Source organism: Manacus vitellinus, unplaced genomic scaffold (genome assembly GCF_001715985.3).
Source record: "Manacus vitellinus isolate BGI_N305 unplaced genomic scaffold, ASM171598v3 scaffold_8_pilon, whole genome shotgun sequence".
In the NCBI taxonomy this organism is placed as follows: Eukaryota; Metazoa; Chordata; class Aves; order Passeriformes; family Pipridae; genus Manacus; species Manacus vitellinus.
Window position 1 is genome coordinate 25135852 of NW_021940864.1, and position 21580 is coordinate 25157431.

At 35.8% G+C, this 21580-nt stretch overlaps 1 protein-coding gene across 1 annotated transcript in view; it reads right to left on the minus strand.

Annotated features, from left to right (window-relative positions):
* The window catches only part of FMN2 (formin 2), a 179042-nt gene that overhangs the window by 105184 nt on the left and 52278 nt on the right, over nucleotides 1–21580 (minus strand). Inside the window, 6 exon segments of the mRNA XM_018085270.3 lie at nucleotides 272–790; nucleotides 792–861; nucleotides 864–901; nucleotides 903–2089; nucleotides 5313–5345; nucleotides 17895–17956. Coding sequence (XP_017940759.2) covers nucleotides 272–790; nucleotides 792–861; nucleotides 864–901; nucleotides 903–2089; nucleotides 5313–5345; nucleotides 17895–17956 — 1909 coding nt within the window.

Sequence of the window (21580 nt, forward strand, 5' to 3'; positions counted from 1 at the left end):
TCTCTGATCAACACGTTGTATGTAACCCCACAGGACAGCTGAAAACACTACCCTCGAAGAGCTTCCATTTGCAAATAATGATATTAAGAGTTAGCACACTTTAAAGAAAATGAGTACCCCATCTACATATCCAACTACATATAAAATCCTGTTTGCACCGTGGTTCTCTCAAAGACCTGCCTAGCAATGAAGACTTTTGCTAATGACAAATGACAATATCAGGAAAGCCACAAAGTGAAAACACCACTCTCTACACAACTCTATGACTTACCTTTTACTGTGGAGCTGAATTCTTGTCCAGTAAAGAGGCTTCATTGGTCGAGAAGGCTCTATCACATGTTTCCTGCTCCCTTTCTCCTGATTCATCCCCATTGCAAATAAACCAGATGGTAATGGAGGAGGAAGAAACCCACAGCTCTGTGGGACTGCTGGGTAGGTGCTGCTCTGGACTGGTGCTGGAAGGGGTGATGCAACTCCAGGCAACGCTGGTGGGGGTGGAGGTGGCACCCCTAATCCAGGCAACGGAGGGGGTGGTGGAGGGACACCAGCACCAGGCAGAGGTGGTGGAGGGGGTACACCTACACCAGGCAGAGGTGGTGGAGGGGGTACACCTACACCAGGCAGAGGTGGTGGAGGGGGTACACCTACACCAGGCAGAGGTGGTGGAGGGGGTACAGCTGCACCAGGCAGAGGTGGTGGAGGGGGTACACCTACACCAGGCAGAGGTGGTGGAGGGGGTACACCTGGAGGGGGTACACCTACACCAGGCAGAGGTGGAGGGGGGTAACTAACCAGGCAGAGGTGGTGGAGGGGGGTACCCAGAGCAGAGGTGGTGGAGGGGGCCACCAGGCAGAGGTGGTGAGGGGGTACAGCTGCACCAGGCAGAGGTGGTGGAGGGGGTGGGAGGGGGCACAGCTGCACCAGGCAGAGGTGGTGGAGGGGGTGGAGTGGGGAAGCCTGCACCAGGCAGAAGAGGTGGAGGAGGTGGAGCGATGCCTGCTCCGGACAGAAGTGGGGGAGGTGGTGGCAGTCCTCCTCCAGGTGGAGGTGGTGCTGGGGGTGGCATTCCCAGGCCAGGCAGAGGAGGAGGTGGAGGAGGGACACCAGCCCCAGGTAAAGGTGGTGGTGGTGGAGGGGGAGGCGGGATACCCCAACCAGGCAGAGAAGATGGGACTCCTGCTCCAGGCAAAGGTGGTGGTAGAGGTGGTGATGGGAATCCAGCATATGGGAGAGGAGAAGCTGGAGGCATTGATATCTCCTCACTTGGTAAATGTGGAGGAGGAGGGGGATGTGCCATCATGACACCTGGAAAAGAGTGGTCCACATGTGGCACTGCTGAGTCAGCAGAAGGAGGGAGTCCTGAGCCGGGCAGAGGTGGTGGGGGTGGTACTCCTGCCATGGACATGGGAGTGACAAAGGAAGCGCCATGTGCTCTAGTCAGGGAGGCAGCCTGTTCTGTTGCTGGCAGGGGTGGGGGAATGCTACATGTGGGCTCTCGGGACAAAGAAGGATGTTCACTCTTTGTATCCACAGTACTCAGAGGCTGGTGGGAAACTGGCGTTTCAATCTCTCCTTCAAATGCAAGGGACAAATCAACTTTGGGTCCTGGAAGAGGTGACTGCAATGTACTCTGTACTGATTGGCTTGCATCCAGTGGCACTGAGATTAGCTTCGGTGACAGAATTAAGGAGACTTCAGAACAAAATGTGGGCTGTAGTTCAAGAGCTGGCAATTTCTGAGTTGACCCTTCGCTTTTGCCCCCTTCTAAGTGAGGGGGAGGCGGTTGCTGTGGCAGTGCACTGATGGAAGGCATTGTATGTGCTAAATATTCCTCTGTTGGCGACGTCTGTACAGATCTCGCCTGTGACACAGTCCTGGGTGTGGTCTCCTCTTCATTCCTTTGAAGAGTCACACTGCTGAGTTCTCCTGCGTGTATGTGCTCATTTTCCTGCTCCCTCCCAGCAGTCTGTACCTCTGCGGCAGGGAACTGTTTCTCTAGTTCTGCAATTTTTGTCCTCAGATCCTCAATAGTTTGCTCAAGTTGTTGGATGACACTGGCGCGCTCCTCAGATTTCACCTCAAAATCAGCCTTTCAAAGAAAACAAATAATAAGCACAAAAAAAAGGATAGAATTCATCACTATATAAAAAATTAAATATAGATGGAGAATACTGGTATTCCAGAGGTTCAAAAATAACCTAGTTATGACAAGCCTTTAAAAACTGATATATCATTTTGGCTGGCTACATTTTAACTGGAAGAAGACAGTTCAGGAAAATTACTTGCTTCAGTATGACACCACCTTCATTAGTACAAGCATATTTTAGACCATGATTATATTTGCAAAACCAAAAAGCAGTTGTAACCCCTCCCTCCCTGCACATACCCTGACCAAGAAAACAACCAACTGCTGATCACAAGTACTGCGAGCATTTGCATACACATAGCTATGCAGACATGGTGGTGGGAAGACTCTGCGTTACTTTAACTCTGTTAACTGTAAATATGTTGTGTTTCTTCAGAGTGATGCACCATGCATAACAGACTCCACATAGCATTGAGCGCTGGGTTTCAATACAACATGATGATACAACGCAGATCAGGAATGCAGAACACAACAAATGTTGCCTTTTGGAAAAGAGGTAATCTCAGAACAGAATAATTATGCTTTTCTCCAACCAGCGTGAGTGGGGAGGAAAAGAAGTAAGACAAAACTAAGGCAGAACTTTCTTCCCACCTCGAATTTATAACTCCTCTGCCAAGTGACAGACCGGGAATAACGTCAGAAAAGCTTCCTGTCTGAAACCGTTATTCTGGATTTGACAGTTTTCAGATTTTTTTATCTCTTTCTCTGAAACATCTGATCCTGCTTGCTGCAGGCCGAGTAAAGGAAACATTAACCTTAAAAGGCACAGTAATTCCTAAATTTTAAAATAAGTACCAGTAACAAACTGTACTAAATTTAATGGTTATGTGCTTTTATCAAATGGTACCAATAGAAGCAACCTAGTCCAAAACCAGCCATTTGTGCTTATTCAGGAAAATAGAACAAGAGACAGAACAGACATGAATTTACAACAAAAAATCTTCTAATAAAGAAATCTTTTCTAGTTGTACACATTTACTTTTTAGTACTTTTTTTTGTCTTTATATTTGTAATATTGGTCAGCACTTCAAGCATTTAGTTGAATTAAGTTGGTCATGCAACCGCTTTCCCAAGCGGTTACAGCAAAACTGTTGTTTAGTGCCTTTTATTTCCTTTTATAAAATCATATGCATCCTGGATGAGACTGTAGGCTTACTTCATAGGAAATATTTGAAATATTCAGATTATAGGTCTTGTAAAGAAGCCTGCAAATACACATACAATACCTGACACAACTAATTGCCTTGATCTATTTCAGAAAGGTGTTTTTCTCATCCTTTGACACATGAAACATTTAAAAGTAATTTTTCTTTTGGGAAAATGAAGCTATAACTTCCACATGGGGACTATTATTAAAATGTATATTCATTAATACTTAAAAAAAGGTTTCTGTATAGAATTCATTTTCAGACAAGCTTTCAATTTTTTATTTATGTTTGAGTTTCTTAGCTGTCTTAAAGCAATCTCAGAAATAAAACAGTAACTACTACATTTAAAGCAAATATTGTTTGATTTTGAAGCACCTTTATCAAAACTTACAATCTCCTACATTGTTTGAACTTTCTGGAACAGGAGTTTGAACCAAAAGTTATGAATAACAACTAGGTCTCCCCACTAAAGGTTAAATTAAAATGTGAAACAGAGAAAAGAACATAAAAAAATGAGTAGTGAAGGAATTAACACAGCAGACATATTTAGAACCACTAAGATTAGAAGGCAAAAAAGCTGAAAAAGACATTTCCACTACAAATTACTGACGGTGCTTCAGTCCATTCAGTTTCCTTTAGTAACTCAGTATATTGTAGCAGGAACAGTTCTGTTAAAGAACTTCTTAATAAAGGAGAAACACAATATTCTATTATCCCTTTGTTTCATCTACACTTATCCCCCTACCAGTCACCTGCAAATGCAATAAGGCCTATCAGTTCTTCAAAAAGCAACATTATCAAAGGGACTGTGTTGCTCGGATCATTAAGGCCACACACCGATTTTCAGCTGAGATCAAATCCAGTTTCCCTAGACTGTAATTCTCCTAAGCTCCCATTTTACACTGTAAGAACACTCCAGTAAGGGTTTTATGAGAGATACAGCAAATTCGTTTCTGCCATAAACAAACTGAAGCCAACAGGATTAAGCACAATATTCAATGGCTCTGAAGAGATTTGCCTTAATGATGGCTGATCTCAGAACAGTTCACTGCTATAAAAACTCATTTACTCAGGAGATTGGATTCAACTTTTAACAAGAAAAAGTAGTAATTCTTGAATACTGAAAATCTACCTAACTACAGGAAAAACCTAGAATTCTCTGTTCTACAAGACAATTTACCCTGCAAATAATTATATTTCTCTCAAGAAAAGAAGTAATTTTTAAAGTTTAAAAAAATGGACAATCAAGTGAGATGAATTAGCAATTCAGACAAGAAATGAAAATGTACTGATTAATTAAAGGGACTGTTTATCCCATGCCCTAAGAAACAGTTTTTCTGTTGTCCTCAAGACATAGCGTTTCAAACAACCTGGTGTTTTTCTGCTGTGTTGTACCTAAAGATAACCAACATATCCAGGTTTTCACAGAAACAGCATATTATGAACAAACAAGACTTAGATGTGAATGAAGATATATTTATCCAGAGGAAATTATGTACTTTAATTTATTTGGTTTAAAAATCAAAGAAACTAAAAGCAAAAAACCCCACAACAAACAAACAAACAAGGTAACACTATCTATGTGTTTCAGTAATTATTTTAGACAGAGATACTTTTCATTTTGACTATTAAGATACCCTCAGAGCAGTTTAATTAGATTTCTGCCTTTCCCCTAGTTTAAAGTCTACCTCTAGATCAGAAAGGACTGTATCAAACAAATGAAAGTCACAGAATGCTTCCACTATCCTCAACAAGAAAGGAAATTTAAACTATATATAAATCCAATTGGAAAAGAAAATCATACCATTTTCTTAGAAGAATAAGCAAGGGAATACTTAATTTTTCAAACATGTGAAAGATGGTCAAAAAGCTCTTGACAAGGACCGGAAGACTGAGATTAATAAAATCACACATAATGAAAAGAAGTTTCATTTTCAATCCAGAGGACACTTCCACAGCAGAAACCTACAGGGTTTAAAAGAGTTATGAGGAAATTTTTTCTTGCCTAGAGTTCTTACCCAGGACCCAGGTACTGTGGGACAGTCTTCTTTCTGTAAAGAAAGAAAGAAAGGTGGATGCTTAACCCTTGCTTTATCTGTGTGACTTGAGTATGAAAGAGTGAGCAGGAAAAAAAAAATCAGAGGTGTATGGCTATAGAACAGCGCCCAGCATTTTTTAATCAGGTTGTACATGTTCCATGTGCAATGAGTTGGATGCTGAATCTGGGACTGATGTCCTCTTTGTGTTGCACTGATAGGTTTGTGTGTACACTGATCTGGGAATATTGGCTTTACTGGCTAAAGGCTGCACACTTCGATCTTCACGTGTACCAAAAGCTATTACATCCAATTCATTCCAATCTTGTCATGTTTTCCACATATGCATATCAGATGGCCAGCATAGAGCTGATCTGTATAGATAGAACATAACCAGGATCTTCAAACATGTAAAAGATCAGATTACAGCTGCCTCCTCTCTGGAGTCTGACAAGCTAGTCTATCAAATGAGCGACTGAAACCTACAGACCATTCTACAACTAAATTTCCAATCAGAAAAACCCCATATCTCTGAAAGTTAGACCTAGTCTATACATATAGACACACATATATGTGCATCTGTATTATATATTTATCTATGTCTTTCTCAGCTTTCATTCACTTATATACTTTACGAATAGCCATAATGTATCTTTTTCTTTGAAAATAAATGTAATGGCAGTTCTCAGCAGTAATTTTGGAATATTTGAAAAATAAAGGCATATTAGAGTTCAATTTTAGAAATTAATACCTTACACTATTACAAGCCCAAAAGCTGCATCAGCAGTTTGTTAATTTTCAGCAATTTGTCACTTACTGTCATGAAATTACCTCTTTGGGTGGAATTCATATTTAGATGATAGGATTATATTTGGATTGATTATTTTTTAAAACCTTAACTTTTTAATTTCTCTACATCAGAACTCATGAATTAGAGTCTATGCTGCTACCTAGTTGCAAGAACACTCAGGAAATGAAGCATACAGTTAAACAAGATAAAGATGGACAAAATAAGACCCCTCAGGTCTTCCAGGAAGTGAGCACCTGGGAATACCTGGTGGTACAAGCAGTGTACAGTTACTTGGAAGGATGCTCTTTCCAACAGCTTTGTTAATAAATGCCCTTTTTCTACGCGAAGTGAAACATTTTTGAACGCGCACGCTCACCGAATGGCACAAAGTAGAGCCACAGAAAGAATTTAATTCAGTCAGAGAAATGTGATCTCTATTCAGGTTTCTCTCTTTAAAGCTGTCTCATTTTCAAAGCTACTTCTTGCAACTGCAGATCAACCTTAAGAAAAGGAGACACAACATTTAACAGGCATTTTTTTAGTGCTACAGTGATTGTCAAATGAGAAGTACTGGTGGAGACTTGATTTGCGTTCAAGCAAAATAGCATCCATCTAATTAATTCTCACGTATCACTTAGCTCATTGCAGCATTTTAGTTTTACAGCAGTTGAAGCTGAGTCAAAAGTTGGCAAACTTGCCAATAGCATTAGGGAGAACTGCTGAAGATTAGAATGAGTATTGGATACTGGTTTCTTCCTCAGACTACCTTTTTGTGAGAAGTTTCTACTTTATTGAAGTTGTACATATGGGGACAAAGGATACACATTTTCACAATAGTCCATGTTTCTTCCTCCAAGCATAAAGAAACGTGATGCACAGCTCCCCAGTATAGCTCTGAGCAAGTAAGACCTGAAACAAAAACACTGTAGTGCATTGCCCTGCCTGAACTCATAAACTTTATTTGGTGGATGCCAGAGAATCTCCCACTCAGTGACACACTGCAAGAGATGGATTATACCAGCCTGCAATGTGCTGGCGTCAGGACTGTGTAACTCTTCCTAAACTAAAGAGCTGAGACATGTCTAATGAACCAAGTGGTTTTGTCATAACCTATCATGGGTGACAAAAAAAACTACCAAACCATTACATGCAGAAATCAATAATTATTGAAATTCAAATAGTTCAAATAAACAAACACAGGCTTAGCAGGGAACATACACCCTTGAAGAAGCACTGCAAATGCCAACTTTTAAAGCTGGAGGTCAAAGGAAAAAGAACTTTGTACAGATTAGATTATTGAAGTTTCTGTTCCTGAACAGTTTGAGTTCCTTATCCCTGGGCTAAGTGCATTTAGGAGGATAAGATATCAGTTCTTTACAGTACCCATTTTAATAAATAATAAAAACCCCAAATCAACTTGAGGTACATCAAAGATTGAAAGAGTTTTCTCTCTATAAAGTGTAACTCTTAACTTAACTGAAATAAAACCTTAGATTATCCCCACATTTTGCTACAATAGGAATCTAACAAGAATTTTTGTAGACTACAGAGAAGACAAGACAAAATAAAATCTCACAGAACCACTGACCACCCTAGGAGATACACAGAAGTCAAGTATAATGACTGTAGTCTTACATAATGCTACTTTTAGTCTGGACAAATAATTTTTTTCAGCCTGATTGTCCGGAAAATTTTAGACCTGTTTTATTTTAAAAAACACAACCAACCAAGAAAAAAAAAGAACCACTCCCCTGCAAAAAAACCCCCAAACCAAAACAAAAACAAGTCAAAAGGCCTCTCTCAAATCTTGAAGGTTTCTGTCCTAGCATAGATTAAATTTCACTGTTAGAGAGACATGAAACAATACAGCAGTAAACAAGACTTGTAAAAAGGCTTATCCCTCCACATTGCCTCATTTAGCCCAGAAACTGCTTCAACTGTTCTATCACTCGTCCAGTGTAAAACAAGTATGCAAAAGACAATGGGTACTGAAAGAAAAAAAAAAGTTGAACTTTATTAATTTTAATATAACCTTATTTTATCTGTTTATGGTGGTTTTTACATGTTGTGCTGTGGACTGCAAAGAGACTGCTAGAGTATGATTAGCTATGCAGATGAAGAGCTAACTAAAACCAAGCCACCTATGTTAGCAATCCAATAAGCAACAGGTACCCTGAGAGTCACAGATTTCCTTAAAAATTTGTATAAAAACTGTCTGAATTTATTTTCTCCTCCATATTTAGGCAGTTTATTGAAATACCTATCACATGATGTATCACTTACTGTGTTTGTTCTAAAGTATTTAAACTATGAATCTAAAATATTTGGTTACTTTTCCTGTGTTTTCGGGCCAAGGCAACCATCTATTCTGTAAAAACACAAAATAAAATCTAGCATAGCTCAAACATTACTACATTGACATACTAGAAAAAGGCATTGAACTTTTTCACACCAGGTCTTTTCCTGATTTTCAATTCAGCTTGGAACTAAGCAGCAACATGGAAAGTAGTCACTGTGTAAAGTAACTCATTCTATTCTTATTTCTCTGTTTTTCACATACAAAAACCATACTAGTTTTTATACAAGAAATAACAGTAAGGATTCTATGACCTAAAATGTGAACATTAATAAACTAAACTTGAAGGACTTGGAACGCCTTTAATCTCCAGTAGTGGAGATCAAAAAAGCTAATGATTTTCTAGGTGAACTTTGCCACACCCTGATAAGCAATTGTCCAGAGCATGATACTTCTACGCACTGCTTGCCCTTTTTATCCAAGAGTTCAGCCAGACCACAAAATGGGAGGTTTACATGTTGCTTTTGTTTCAGGCTTCCAGCAGGGAATAAGCAGCAAAAAATATCCACAGTAAGAATAAATCTTTGTAGAAAGGGATAGTTAGTCTTCTCTACCCTGAAACATGAGCCTACTTCTCACAACAGAAAAACCTTGTTGAAATGGAATCAGAGCCTTCACAAATGCATCCATGAATATGCTGAAGGCAGGGGCCTGGAAGTCAGTCACCTTCTCTAACTCTTTGAAAGTGTGAAGGCTATATTAAAACTAAGGCTGTATCATTTTGGGTGAAAGAACCTTAAATAAAGTCAATCACAACCAAGCAACCAAAAACAAGATTTAGGTTTCGAGGGGTTATTCAAAACCTTTTTGGTATCATGGACATTAGAAAAAAGTAATGTCTCTTTTTAGGAAAAGTTTGAATATTGACAGCAAAAGTCAAACATTCAGCAATATGTAACAATTTTTATCAATAGTTTTGGGCTTCTTCTCTAAAGAATAAATACAAAGAAAAACTTGTATTCAAAAACAGAAAATGGAAAACAGAAAAAGAAAACAAGTGATTTTACTATTTTTATTTATTTATATCAATTTAAAATAGAAAACCTAGAGATAGCTATCTTTTGATCTAAATATAAGTAGAAGACAAAATGGTTAGTCTGTTTTATATCCAAGGATTTTAAATTATCCTCAGCTTTTCTTTTAAGTTCTCATTCAGGTATGGCAGTATATCATGGTTGTTTGTTTTGTTTTTAAATTATTTAGGATATTTCTAAGTAAAAGAAGTATTTATTCTTACTGAGAAAACCATTTCTTATCTTTCTTCTACCTAAAGGGTCCTGTGGAAATTCTCAGGATCAACACCAACAAAAGGTAGCACCTGATCTTTAATGCCAAGAGAATAGCATAAGGTCTCTCAAATAGCTTAAGTCCACTCGACAAATTAGATGTCCTGCTAGGAATGTCACAAGAAGAAATTTTCTTTTCATATACACATATGCACACAAACTTACATACATACACTTTTCATACTGCTCTCCTGTGTCTAATGTAATTTCTTCATCTGTTCTCTTCAATCTCTGTAGAATTCTTTTTAAAAAATTTGAAAGGTAAATACTATAGTAGCAAAAATATTCTACATAATCCAAGTATAGTATGGTACCACGGAACATAAAAAAATCTCTTTGGTTTCACCTTGCTCCAAAATATGAGAGAAATTTCATATAGAAATAATGAAACTTCCATTATAAATCATATTTTGGGAGAAGGGGAGTTTACAGGTTTTATCTGAAGTAGGATTTCTGTTTTAGAGAATTTAAGAAAAAACAAATTGCATTTTGACAATTGATAAATACAGCTCATATATATTTTGCTCTAACCAGGAATGCATAGTATGAGTATGCATAGTATGAATGGCATGAGTACTATCTCAATTTCTCAATTTTCATGAGTAAAACAAGTGAGGAGTCAGAGGAGAAGAGAGAAAACAATTTAAACAGAATTTTCAATAAGTATATGAATATCATGCTTTTCTATTCACTGCTCCCTCAGAGAAGCTACTGTACTCTGGTAGTATTTTACAAGAAGTTCACTGTAAAAGGCAAGAGAAGAAACATATTAGGGGTAAGAATCACACACAAGCACAGACAGAAAAGAGGTAATTCTTTCTATACAAGCCCTATCCCATAATTCTTTTTCAAGAGATGAAACTTTCTCATATTAGAGCCAAGGATTTTAAGTATCACCAAGTAATTCTAGTTAAAATAAATAAGTTTCTCAGTTTTACTCCCATTCTCCTTTTTTCCCCATCAGTGACAGAAGAAAAGGAAGTATGTAAATACTAAATTAACTTCCACTCAATAGAATTTGCAAGCACACTGTTCATGCACTATTATTGCCCAAATCTTCAAGCTGGTGCTACTTTTCCAAGAAGTTGTACCTAAAATGACAAAAAAAAAGCTTGTCTGGTTTTGTGTAAGTATAAAGCATACTTAAAATGGAAAAAGAAGAATGTCAATTATGATTACAGGGTGCAAAATTTATATTATATTCTGCCATATTCTCACAAAAATCTTTGATGAAGAAGTTGTGACACTAGATGAATCACGAAAACTTGACCAGCAGTTTCCTGAGAATTTTAATCAATGCCGGAACATATGTCGTATTTGAATGAGGAGTAACTCACAGGAAATACATGTGCTTTTTGAGCACACATTTTCATCTCCTTTAGCTGTTATTGAAACAACACATCAGAAACATAGCAAGACTTACTGTTTTACCACTGACTAGACAAAACAGGAAGTATATATTAGCATTACCACGTGCCCATACTCAGAGATGAGCTAAGTCCTGAGAAAAGAACCACCACACATCTAAGCTAACCTGGCTTGGATGAGGGTGTTGGTGGGAAAGGGTCTGTACATGACCCTAACGTCTACTTATGATCTCCTTATGTCTACTTAAACCTGAACTGTGCTATGATTTTTTGTGTATTTTGGCTCTATGATATATGGCATGCTACCTCAATTAAAGTGGAAAAACAAAATAAAGAGCCTTTAAAAGTGAAATGAGCACAGAAGTAAAACTTCATCTTGAAATTAATATGAAGACTACAGATTAGAAGAAAACAAATTTTAGTCTTACCACGATAAGGAGGAAGAGTGCAAAAATGTGCTATTGTCACTTCACTGAAAATAATACCAGTATGTCATTTCTTTTAAAGAGGCAAACATTTCAAGCAATACAATAGAAGTCAATCCAACTATTGTGAAGTTTGGATATAATACAAAATACTAACATTTGTTCTGAGAATTAAATGCTTTTATTTTTCTACCACACAGGCTTGACATACTATATTCCTTTATTTTTATTTAAATATGGAGTCTGTGATTTATATTTTATATTATGTCAATTAATTATGTCCAATGTACTTTTATCTCCCTCTTCTTTTTAACATCTCCCTAATAAAAACTAAATAGAAAATGGATTCAATATTGTTGTTGAAGAAATAAATTTCATATCCAAAAGAAAACTGACCTCTTTATTTAAATGATGGTAATTCAGCAGTAAAACTTTTCAATTATCACTACAAAGACAGTCATCCAGAAGGCTTGTAGACCAAACCAAATGTTTTCCCTTCACTGGTTTAAAAAACAAACAAACAAACAAAACAACTTAACTGTGACAGAATAGGGCTTTCTAAACTTTTAATGTTTCGGGCCTTTGTTATTATTTCTTACTTTTGGGACAGAGTCCCAAAAATTAGCTTTGAGAAATGTTCCAATTACTAAATTTTGCTTAGGTTAAACAGAGCAACTGTATGTACTTTTTATAGGCTAACTTATTGACTACCAGAAAACCACCACTTTGACTAAAAAAAAAAAAATTAAAAAAATTGAATTCTTGCTCTAGGGTGTCTGCTGGACTACCCTGCATTGATTTACAAGAGCCTTGCAGTCCATTCAAAAATCCTTAACTGCCATCTAGTGGTTGAGTAGGCCGACTTCCTTATGATGTCCTTCCGACTCTCTAGTTAAATACCTCTTCCCTTATTTTTATTATTTCTATTTGCTTTCTCATTCTTCCTTTCTGGCCTAAGAAACCTCGACATTATCAGATGACAGTATTTTAATTACAAGTTCAACTACTAGTCATGTAGGAAGCAGAACTGACTGGAACAGACAATCTCTGCTTAAATTCTATTGAGGGCTCAATTAAGAGAATCTCACTTCCTGTTTTAAGAAGTTTAGTTAATTAACCTGCTACAGTTTTAGAAAATGAAAAATCTATTCATGTTTGTTAGATTTTCTGAAAACAAACCATAAAAGAAACCTGAAAATGGCAGAATGTTTCAACTGAAAAGTAACTTCTAATATTAAGAATCAAAGATTCCCATCAATAAAACTGGAAGCTTCTGCATAAAAACTATATTTCATGAACATAAAATACTTGATATGCACTTAAATTGTCCTGGAGTGAGTGAAGTTCCACAAAGGTTAGATTCCCCTTTACTACTTGAGCAAAATGCTCTGCATTTTAGCAGTTCCTGTGACCCTGGCAGTAAAGTTGTCTGTCAGGGTTCTATCACCTCTTGTTTCACACAAAGTTTGTTTCCTTTTTGTACATTTCTGGTAAAATATCATTTACTCTTAAGGCTAACAAGAAAACACTAGATATGCTTCCCGATATTCATCAGCTTAAAGCTAAGATACCCCAATTCTAATGTTACACATTGAACCTGCAATTAGAACGTGAGTTCCTCCACACCACATATTGCAAGTCTGGGTTTATTTTTTGCAAGATGAAAAGATAGATTTGTACATCTGAATTTTTTTTAGTTTTTTGTTTTCTGAAATTTGGGGATGCTGGCAAGGTGTTGCAGAAAGTTTACGTTGATACAGTTCTCCTTAAAAGAAGATATCCAAGTCTAGTCACTATTGTGGTTTATGTGGAAACTTCCAAGAACATTTACTTCTTTCATAATCCTTTCTTTCCTCAGTGACACAACCGTATATAGTAGATCCTTGTTAATATGTCATACATTTTTGTTGATTGCCTTTTTTTTTTTTTTTAACCTACATATGTAACTGTTTTGGCTGCTGAAATCTAAGACTTTGGAGGTCATATTTTTGTAGGAAAAGAATTGTTTTAGGGTAGCAGTTCATTGCTTCTACAAGCCTTCTCTTCCCCCTTACAAAAAGTAACCTTTCAAATAGCAAAGGCATGGAAGAGGAGTCACACTTGTTCCCAGGTACTTTCTGAATAAATATCTCAAGAAAGAACATGTAAAATCAAGCAGTGTAAGAAGAGCAATAGCCATAGAACAGTTTGGTAGTTCATAAAGGAAGAATTCCCAATTTTCCTCAAACTCCTGTCGAACAGGTGTTCACTAGTCTTACCTACGGTTGGCCTCTACCCTGATGAAAACCATGTAATATCTAAATAAAACAGGTTTCACATCAGACTCCAAATCTGATAGTCTAAAAACAGGTTTATAAAATCTCCCTTTTTTATTTTATTCTTTTTTGTGTTTCACCATTTCAGCCAAATCTTTTATCTACCTTTCTTATCCTACTTTCACCTGTGAAGAATAATTTCTGAAATTTCATTTAAGAGAGAGTTTTGAGCAGTATGCGTGTTTCTGAGACAAATTCTAGTGGTGACATTTTATAATGAAAAGTTAATCCCAGTCCCACCAACGTTTTATACTTTCTAAATAGACCGATTATATTATATTTATCGTAAAGGATTTCAAAACTTTTTTCTTGCATTACTAAGTGTCAAAATTGGAACATTTCAAATGTCACTAAGCTATTACCCTAAGGAGTTACAATAATTCATAGTTAATGACTAGAGTAAGTAAAAAGGTCCCTGCTGAACGATTGAGAGAGGAATTACCAGTAAAGTGTGGTAGTTAGGAATACTCTAAAGAGACACTCCAAGAGTCAAACTTATGTTTTTATAAAGCAGGAAGTATCCTCACCATGGCAAAACCTGGCCTGTAATTTAATAAGACTAGCATTGTTTCCCTATGATATTGTTGGAAAGCACACCAATAAATCACGCAGTAGAAATCTGTCTTCAGCACCTGAGAACTGCCAAAATTTTGTCTGGCTGTTAGAGCCAGTGGAAGTACATGTTGTTCCAAAAATACATATAATTTTGGTTGAGATTTATTTGTTGGCTTAAATGTGGTGAACCAAACCAAAGTGAAAAACTGAGATGGAAACATGAGCATAAGATTTTTTTTGATAGCAAGCTTTTCTGATGTAAATATAGTTTAAATACTCAATGTAAAATATCTTATAAGCAAACTACTGGCAACTGGAACAATCTGGCAAAACCCCATCTCCTGAGACCAGGGACCACGCATCATCAACGGTATAAAGAAGGATTAATTACATCTGGATGCTAACTTTTAAATAAATGTAATGAGGGCTCTCTTCTTAAATTAATAGACAACCATTACAAATTATCAAAATTAGAAATTTCAAATAATTTTATAATAAGATGTATAACACAATAAGGAATTTAGGTGCCTTTCAAACAACTTTAGGTTTCTAGTCCTGTAATGTCCTACTACTAATTGAAGCTTAGTTTTCATGTACTTATTTTGCAATTAAAGGATATTTTCCCCCCTTCTTCTTTTTACTATTTTTGCCTACCATATAAAGAAAATCAAGCTAATCTGAAAAGTGAGTTACAATGTAAGGAAAATTGATAAAGTAGCATAAAAGATCAGGGGTACAAAGCAAAGTGGAAATTTGCTCCTGTACAAAGTACATCTGTCAGGTCTAAAGATCAGGTTTGAAGCTGGAATTTCTAAATTAGGACATTCAGTTGTTCTCTTCTTCCTTCACTAAAAGAGCTGAGCCTAAAAAATTTTTCTCTGTTTGCACTGGGAAGACTAAGCAGACATTGTTGCTCTTTGGCATTTCAAAAACAGGACTTGAAATGGCTGCCAAGTTTTCTTATTTTGGCTCTGCTTAACAATTCCTGTACTAAAAGAAAGCACAACCCCTCAAGCACAACAGATCCTCATTTCTTTCAGTTGTAATTTTTTTAAATTAGGTCTTTTTGACTAAAAAAAGCAGTCTTAAACTTTAGCATACTATGCTGCAAAACATGAAGATTACATCTAAAATTGTAAAGATAAGGAAATTGAGAGGATATATATATAAATGTCCCTTCCATTGGCAAGAAAGTCTAGAATACGGGCTCTCTATGTTACTTGTGCTTTTAATGTAGAATTATTCTGAACTCTTTAGTTAACTACTTATCATAAATGAGACAATTTTTCTACATCACGTTACAGTTGTATTCATTTCTATGTCAACCATCTTCAATTATTTTAATAACATGAGGAAAATGTCTTTTCCCAGGAGAGAAAAGAGGGAGAGGAAAGAAGACTTGGCTGATCAATTTCTAATATTACAATAGAGCTTTCTTCCTTTTTATGTATCAAAAGAAAAAGAGAAAAATCACTACTGGGGTAACTTCATCCACTGCTTGCTTTTTTTCAGAAAGGAAAACTAGCTAGACAAATAAAAGAGGATATATCTCTAATAGAAATATGTCATAACATTTTATAACTTTAAAAATGTAAACATAACACCAAGAATTATCTGATTGCAGTAAAGGATTTACCTAAAAACATGATGGCCATCCTACTTTCTAGATATTTTTATAGATTGATACAGTTGGACATTGACGGATACATAGAATACTCTCAACTGCTTGAGACTGTACAGAAATAATTTGAACATATGACAACATGTTATACACACATATGATTCCTCAAATTATAAACTTCCACTCAGATTTTCAAAATGAAACAAAGATGACAACATAATATAGCAAAAACTTGAGATGACTTTCTGCAAGCAGGGTGATCCTGTTAGTTCTGCACTTTATTGATGAATAATAGTATAGAATGGAAGAAGTTCACATTACTGTCATAAGAGATCAACACTGAGCAAGAGAAATGGAAATCTCTAATAACACAAGCAAACACAATTCATAATTGTAATAGGCTAGTTTTAAAAATAACAAAAAACTCCCAACCTGAAGCAAATGTTATTTGTTCAAGAAATCACACAGTGCTCTAGTGCTGCTGATTTAACTTCATTCTCATATTAAATCTCATAATAATTATTTTTTTTTTTAGGTAAAATACCTAAGCATTCATAAACATATTTCAGTTATTATATTTCCAAAAAGAAAACCTTTCATATACATTGTGTCTTGCAATTAATTAAAATCTTAGAGACAGATTAAATATGCTCCTTACGTACAATAATTTTCTGGAAGTATAGGAAAAAGTACTTTTTCAAAGTAAATAGTAGAAACCATTGCTAGTGAGTAACAAATATAAAAATAGCATGGGACAGATATATTTTAGGTTGAACTTAAAAGACTGCAATATAGGATAACTTCATAATATTATTTTAATTAATGGGCTCTAGTTTTAAAATGTTCCTTACTATGGAGGTAGAAGAATTTAGGTAACCACCTAGAAGACCTACTTTAATGTTGTTTGGCAGTATAGAAGCCATAACGTTAATACACCTACTCTTCCCACACATGGCTCATAAAAGATGTGGGCAAGTCCAAATTAAATTTGCAAGTCTAATGATCAATAGTATACATTTACCTAGGCATTTTCACAAGTGCTGCTCAATGCAGTGATGCTTGAACCATCTTGTCACTAACAAAAAAAAAAACAAAAACCCAAAAAACCAACCACACCACACAGAAAAACAAACCCAGGAGAGGAAACAAGGAAGGGAGGAAACAAGAAAAGGCAAACGAGATTTCAAGAGCTTTTGGTCACTCCTTGTTTCAAACAAGTATTTCAGAAAAACATAACTTTGCCTCCTTTTAATGACTTGCAAAACAACTGAATGGTCTTATTACCTAGTAAGATAAGTCTAGCAGCTAGTTTTTTGAGGAAACAAATTTTGAAGTTCCTCAACCCCATCAAATTGCATCACCTTTAATGAAGTGACATATAGTGACATGCTAAAAAGATAAAACAGACTGTGCTTATCTTGCACAAGTTTAACCCAGACTGTCCCAGTATTATATCATCACTTATTTAAGTCCAGTGTGGCACCCTTACTACCACCTTTATAAGATGCAGCGGAGAGTCATAAAAAAAAAAAATCTCTGACATTTATACTTACATTAACTTTTGTAGATTAGCTAATATAACCAGATCTTCTACTACTATTGCTTAGTAATGCATCAGACATAGTGTTAATTTACTTCTGTGTGAACAATAAAATTTTGTAAGAATCACCTTAGGCAGGCAGAAACCTTCAATCTCTGTACCAAAATACACCAAGGAGCATATAAAAAACTCCATGTTTTCATTCAGAACATTCAGTGCACAAAACTATTTCAAAAATGTCTGAAAGAAATACTGCTTTTGCACTCATTTTAAAAAATGATAGGTATAATATCTCTGTTAGAATCTTACCTGTACTCGCTGAACATCATCTATGCATTGCTTCTCTGTTTCTAGGACTGTAGATTTCAACTCTGAATTTGAAAAGAAGATACAGATTTTAAACTTCTATATTTAAAAAATTCATTTATCTTTAGAAAGACATATTAAAAAATTAATGAAAGGAGAGTAGAGTTAGAAAGAAAACAGTGCAAACTGTCCCAATTTCCAAATTATGTCTACAATCAATGGAACAGGTTATATGTATAAATAAAGCCAGGCTAAATTCAATTTGCAACGTATGTGTTATGACACAATGTTAAATGTTACCATCTTAAACTTGAAAGAAGTCCATTTTGATTGATCGAAATTTCTGATTCAAAGAAAAAGATTTACTTATGGTTCTATTATACATATTCCACAGAAGGTCATGGGAAGGTTCTTATGATGTCCTTAAAACTGATGACTGTTGCCAGCTATGTTGCCTTTTTCATATCCTTCACTGGCCCTCTTCTGCCCTACCACAAATTTGAAATTTCCACAATGACACTGATAGTGATACAGATCTCAAAAAGGGCAGCAAAACAGGAGACACTCCACAATTAGATTCAGTTTCTTATTTTAAAACCAGAGTATTTTCTGACCTTAAAGAACCTTACTGTGCCTCAGTTTCCTTGCCTGATAGGAAATAATGAGAAAAAAACCAAATAAACAAACGACTCCACAGCAGCTACACAATGCAAAGATCTCTACCAAGTTTAGTAGCTACTGCTCGTGATGCCTCTTTACTGATCATAACCTAATTTTGTACTCATGACAAGAATAGAAATATTTTTGTTACATCTGCCCAGAGAATACATTGTGTTGTATCCTTCTCATATCTTTTAAAGGTACCACTATTCAACAGGGAAATATCTTGCCCATTTTCAGAAAGAGTGAAGCAGCTGTGATCCAGAACTTCTAGTTAGAAAAGGACACAGGGGAGGCCTCATTGCAGTCTACAACTTCCTCGTGAGGGGAAGAGAAGGGGCAGGCTCTGATCTCTTCTCTGCGGCGACCAGTGACGAGTCAAGGGAATGGCCTGAAGTTGTGTCAGGGGAGGTTTAGGTTGGACATTAGAAAAAGGTTCCTCACCCAGAGGGTGGTTGGGCACTAGAACAGGCTCCCCAGGAAAGTGGTCACAGCACCAAGCCTGACAGTTCAAGAAGAGTTTGGACAATACTCTCAGGCACATGGTGTGACTCTTGGGGATGGTCCTGTGCCAGGCCAGGAATTGGACTCAATGATCCTGATGGGTTCCTTCCAACTCAGCATATTCTGTGATTCTGTTATTCATAATTCCTAGACATTTGACCTTCTCACAGCTGTCTGACAATCCCATCTGTTGGGAGGTGAGACATACAAGGGAGAAGTTTCATTGCCAATGTATATTATACTGCAATGCTACTCCTTGAAAATTAACAATCAATTTTTTTTTACCTGGATTTGGATAGGTTGCCATTTACAGGAAATAACTCATCATTTAGATTTTAAATTTCTCTGTGGTTGAGAGAAATTTTCATATTCATTTTATCTTTCCTCACAATAAGTTTATTGTTTGCTGATTTTCTACTACTAGACATTTATACACATGACAATATTTTCTATCATGCAAATTAGCGCAACTACCTCCCTTACTCAAAAGTACTTAAAAAAATACTAACAGACTGTTCCTATCTATTAGACTGTATTTAACAATTTGACAGATTTGTCTAGCTTATTTTTACCCCACATTTTTAGTTTTGTTCTAAAAAGGGTTTAATATAAGGTGAAGTCAGGGTGATATGAACAGTTAACTTCAAGGTTAGCTTGACAAAATTTAGCAAATACAATATATTCCCAGCAAACTAACAGCATTTCAGTTTTGTTAAGCAAAATGAAAAAAAAAAACTCAAACACTACCACCACAGTTGAAAAAAAAAAAAAGAAAAAAAGACTAAGGAAAGGAAAAGAGTGCTATATGACAAACTTTTCCTTTAAACCAAACCAAACATTATTTTTTTGGTAACCTTTTTGGTTTTAGATTTTTTCTTTTAAAAAGACTAACTTTGATTTCAGGTTGTAAACCCACAGATATGTTTATTGTCCTGGGACTGTTTCATTTTGCAGAAGTTGCATAGTCTTTGAGTCTTTTCACAAGTAGTTAAAACAGTCACATGGGAGACAGGATGATTGGACTCTAGTTCCTGTTTATTTGCCTTTTCCTATATGTTAAGTAGAATAATGTCCACAGCAAAACATTAAACTAATTGGATTTCAAATACCCTGTTGAGTTTAGATTCAGGCAATGTGCTGAGATGTGAGAATGGTATACTGAAATGCCATAAGCAGTGTTGGGAAAGGATTTTGAATATTCAGATAGAAAATTAGTGGCATACACATTGATCTTCTTGGTGATGTTGACTCATTTTGTGCAAAACCTTCTCCGAATCCAGAAATGAAAAATGTTTTTGGCATAAGTATCTGCTGACTTGAACCCAAATTCACATTAGGTATTTCCAAACTTCACTTTTTAAATAAAGAGCCAACCTAAAAAAACCTCCCAAAATAAAAAACTAAAACAAATTTTTAAAAAACCAACCAAACAACAATCAACCTGACAAAAAAACCCTCAAAACAAAGAACTAAAACAAATTAAAAAAAACCCAAACAAACAACAATCAACCTGACAAAAAAACCCTCAAAACCTCCTGACCACTCTAATAGCCCTTTCCTCATGCCCAACAATACTCCACATGATACAGAGCATACAGCAAAAGCATTTAATACATACTATACTAAACAGATGATTAACCACTTTGCTAATTTAGGAAAGACTACCTAAGACCTTGCAGAATTTCATCTTGCCTTACTTAAAACTTGAAGGCCTACTATTGCCTTCATATTAATGTGTATAATAAAAACAAAGATTCTCTATATAAAAATATTCTGTTGCATTCCTTTCTCTATCAATATTTTTGTCTAAAACACATGTTTTTGTTTATGAACCATTGTTTCTAATGTTAATATTTTATCTGTTTAATCCAGACAGCAATAATTATATATAATACAAAATATAGCTACCCTACACACAATAATTTAAACCTTTTAAAAAAATGTTCATCCCCTACACCATTCAATGGTTCATATACATAAAATGGGAAAGATGTTTATCCTCAGGTTTCACATCACTCACTTCCAGGTTCTTCCAAATGGCAAGCATATGAACAATCAAAGAAAAGTTAAATTATCTATCTGAGTTTTATTCAGAATTACAATTTTTCCTTTTCCCTCCATGCCCTACACTGAAAAATCACACCTAAAATGTCAATAAATAAATATTAAGAACTATTTATGCTACATTTTGAAATAGTCAGAACATAGTTTGCCACTTTGTTTTTAACTCTATGTTCCTAATGGTTTTGCAATTTTTCAGGGGAGGGGTTGAGATAAGGAACAGACAAGTTCTGTACACAATACATCCAGGTAGTAGGTATAGTATTAAATAGAACAATATAGGAGAGAAATAAACCATGTATAATACGAATATATTTAAAAATCTTTAGTATTATCATTTTGGTAGAAATGCACTTTCAAGTGTATCTTTACATTTCAAAATGCTTCATGTAATCAATTTTTTTCTAGATTTTAGAGCATAAAAGTGTTTTTTATTTGCACCAGCCTATGCTGGGCTAAAACCT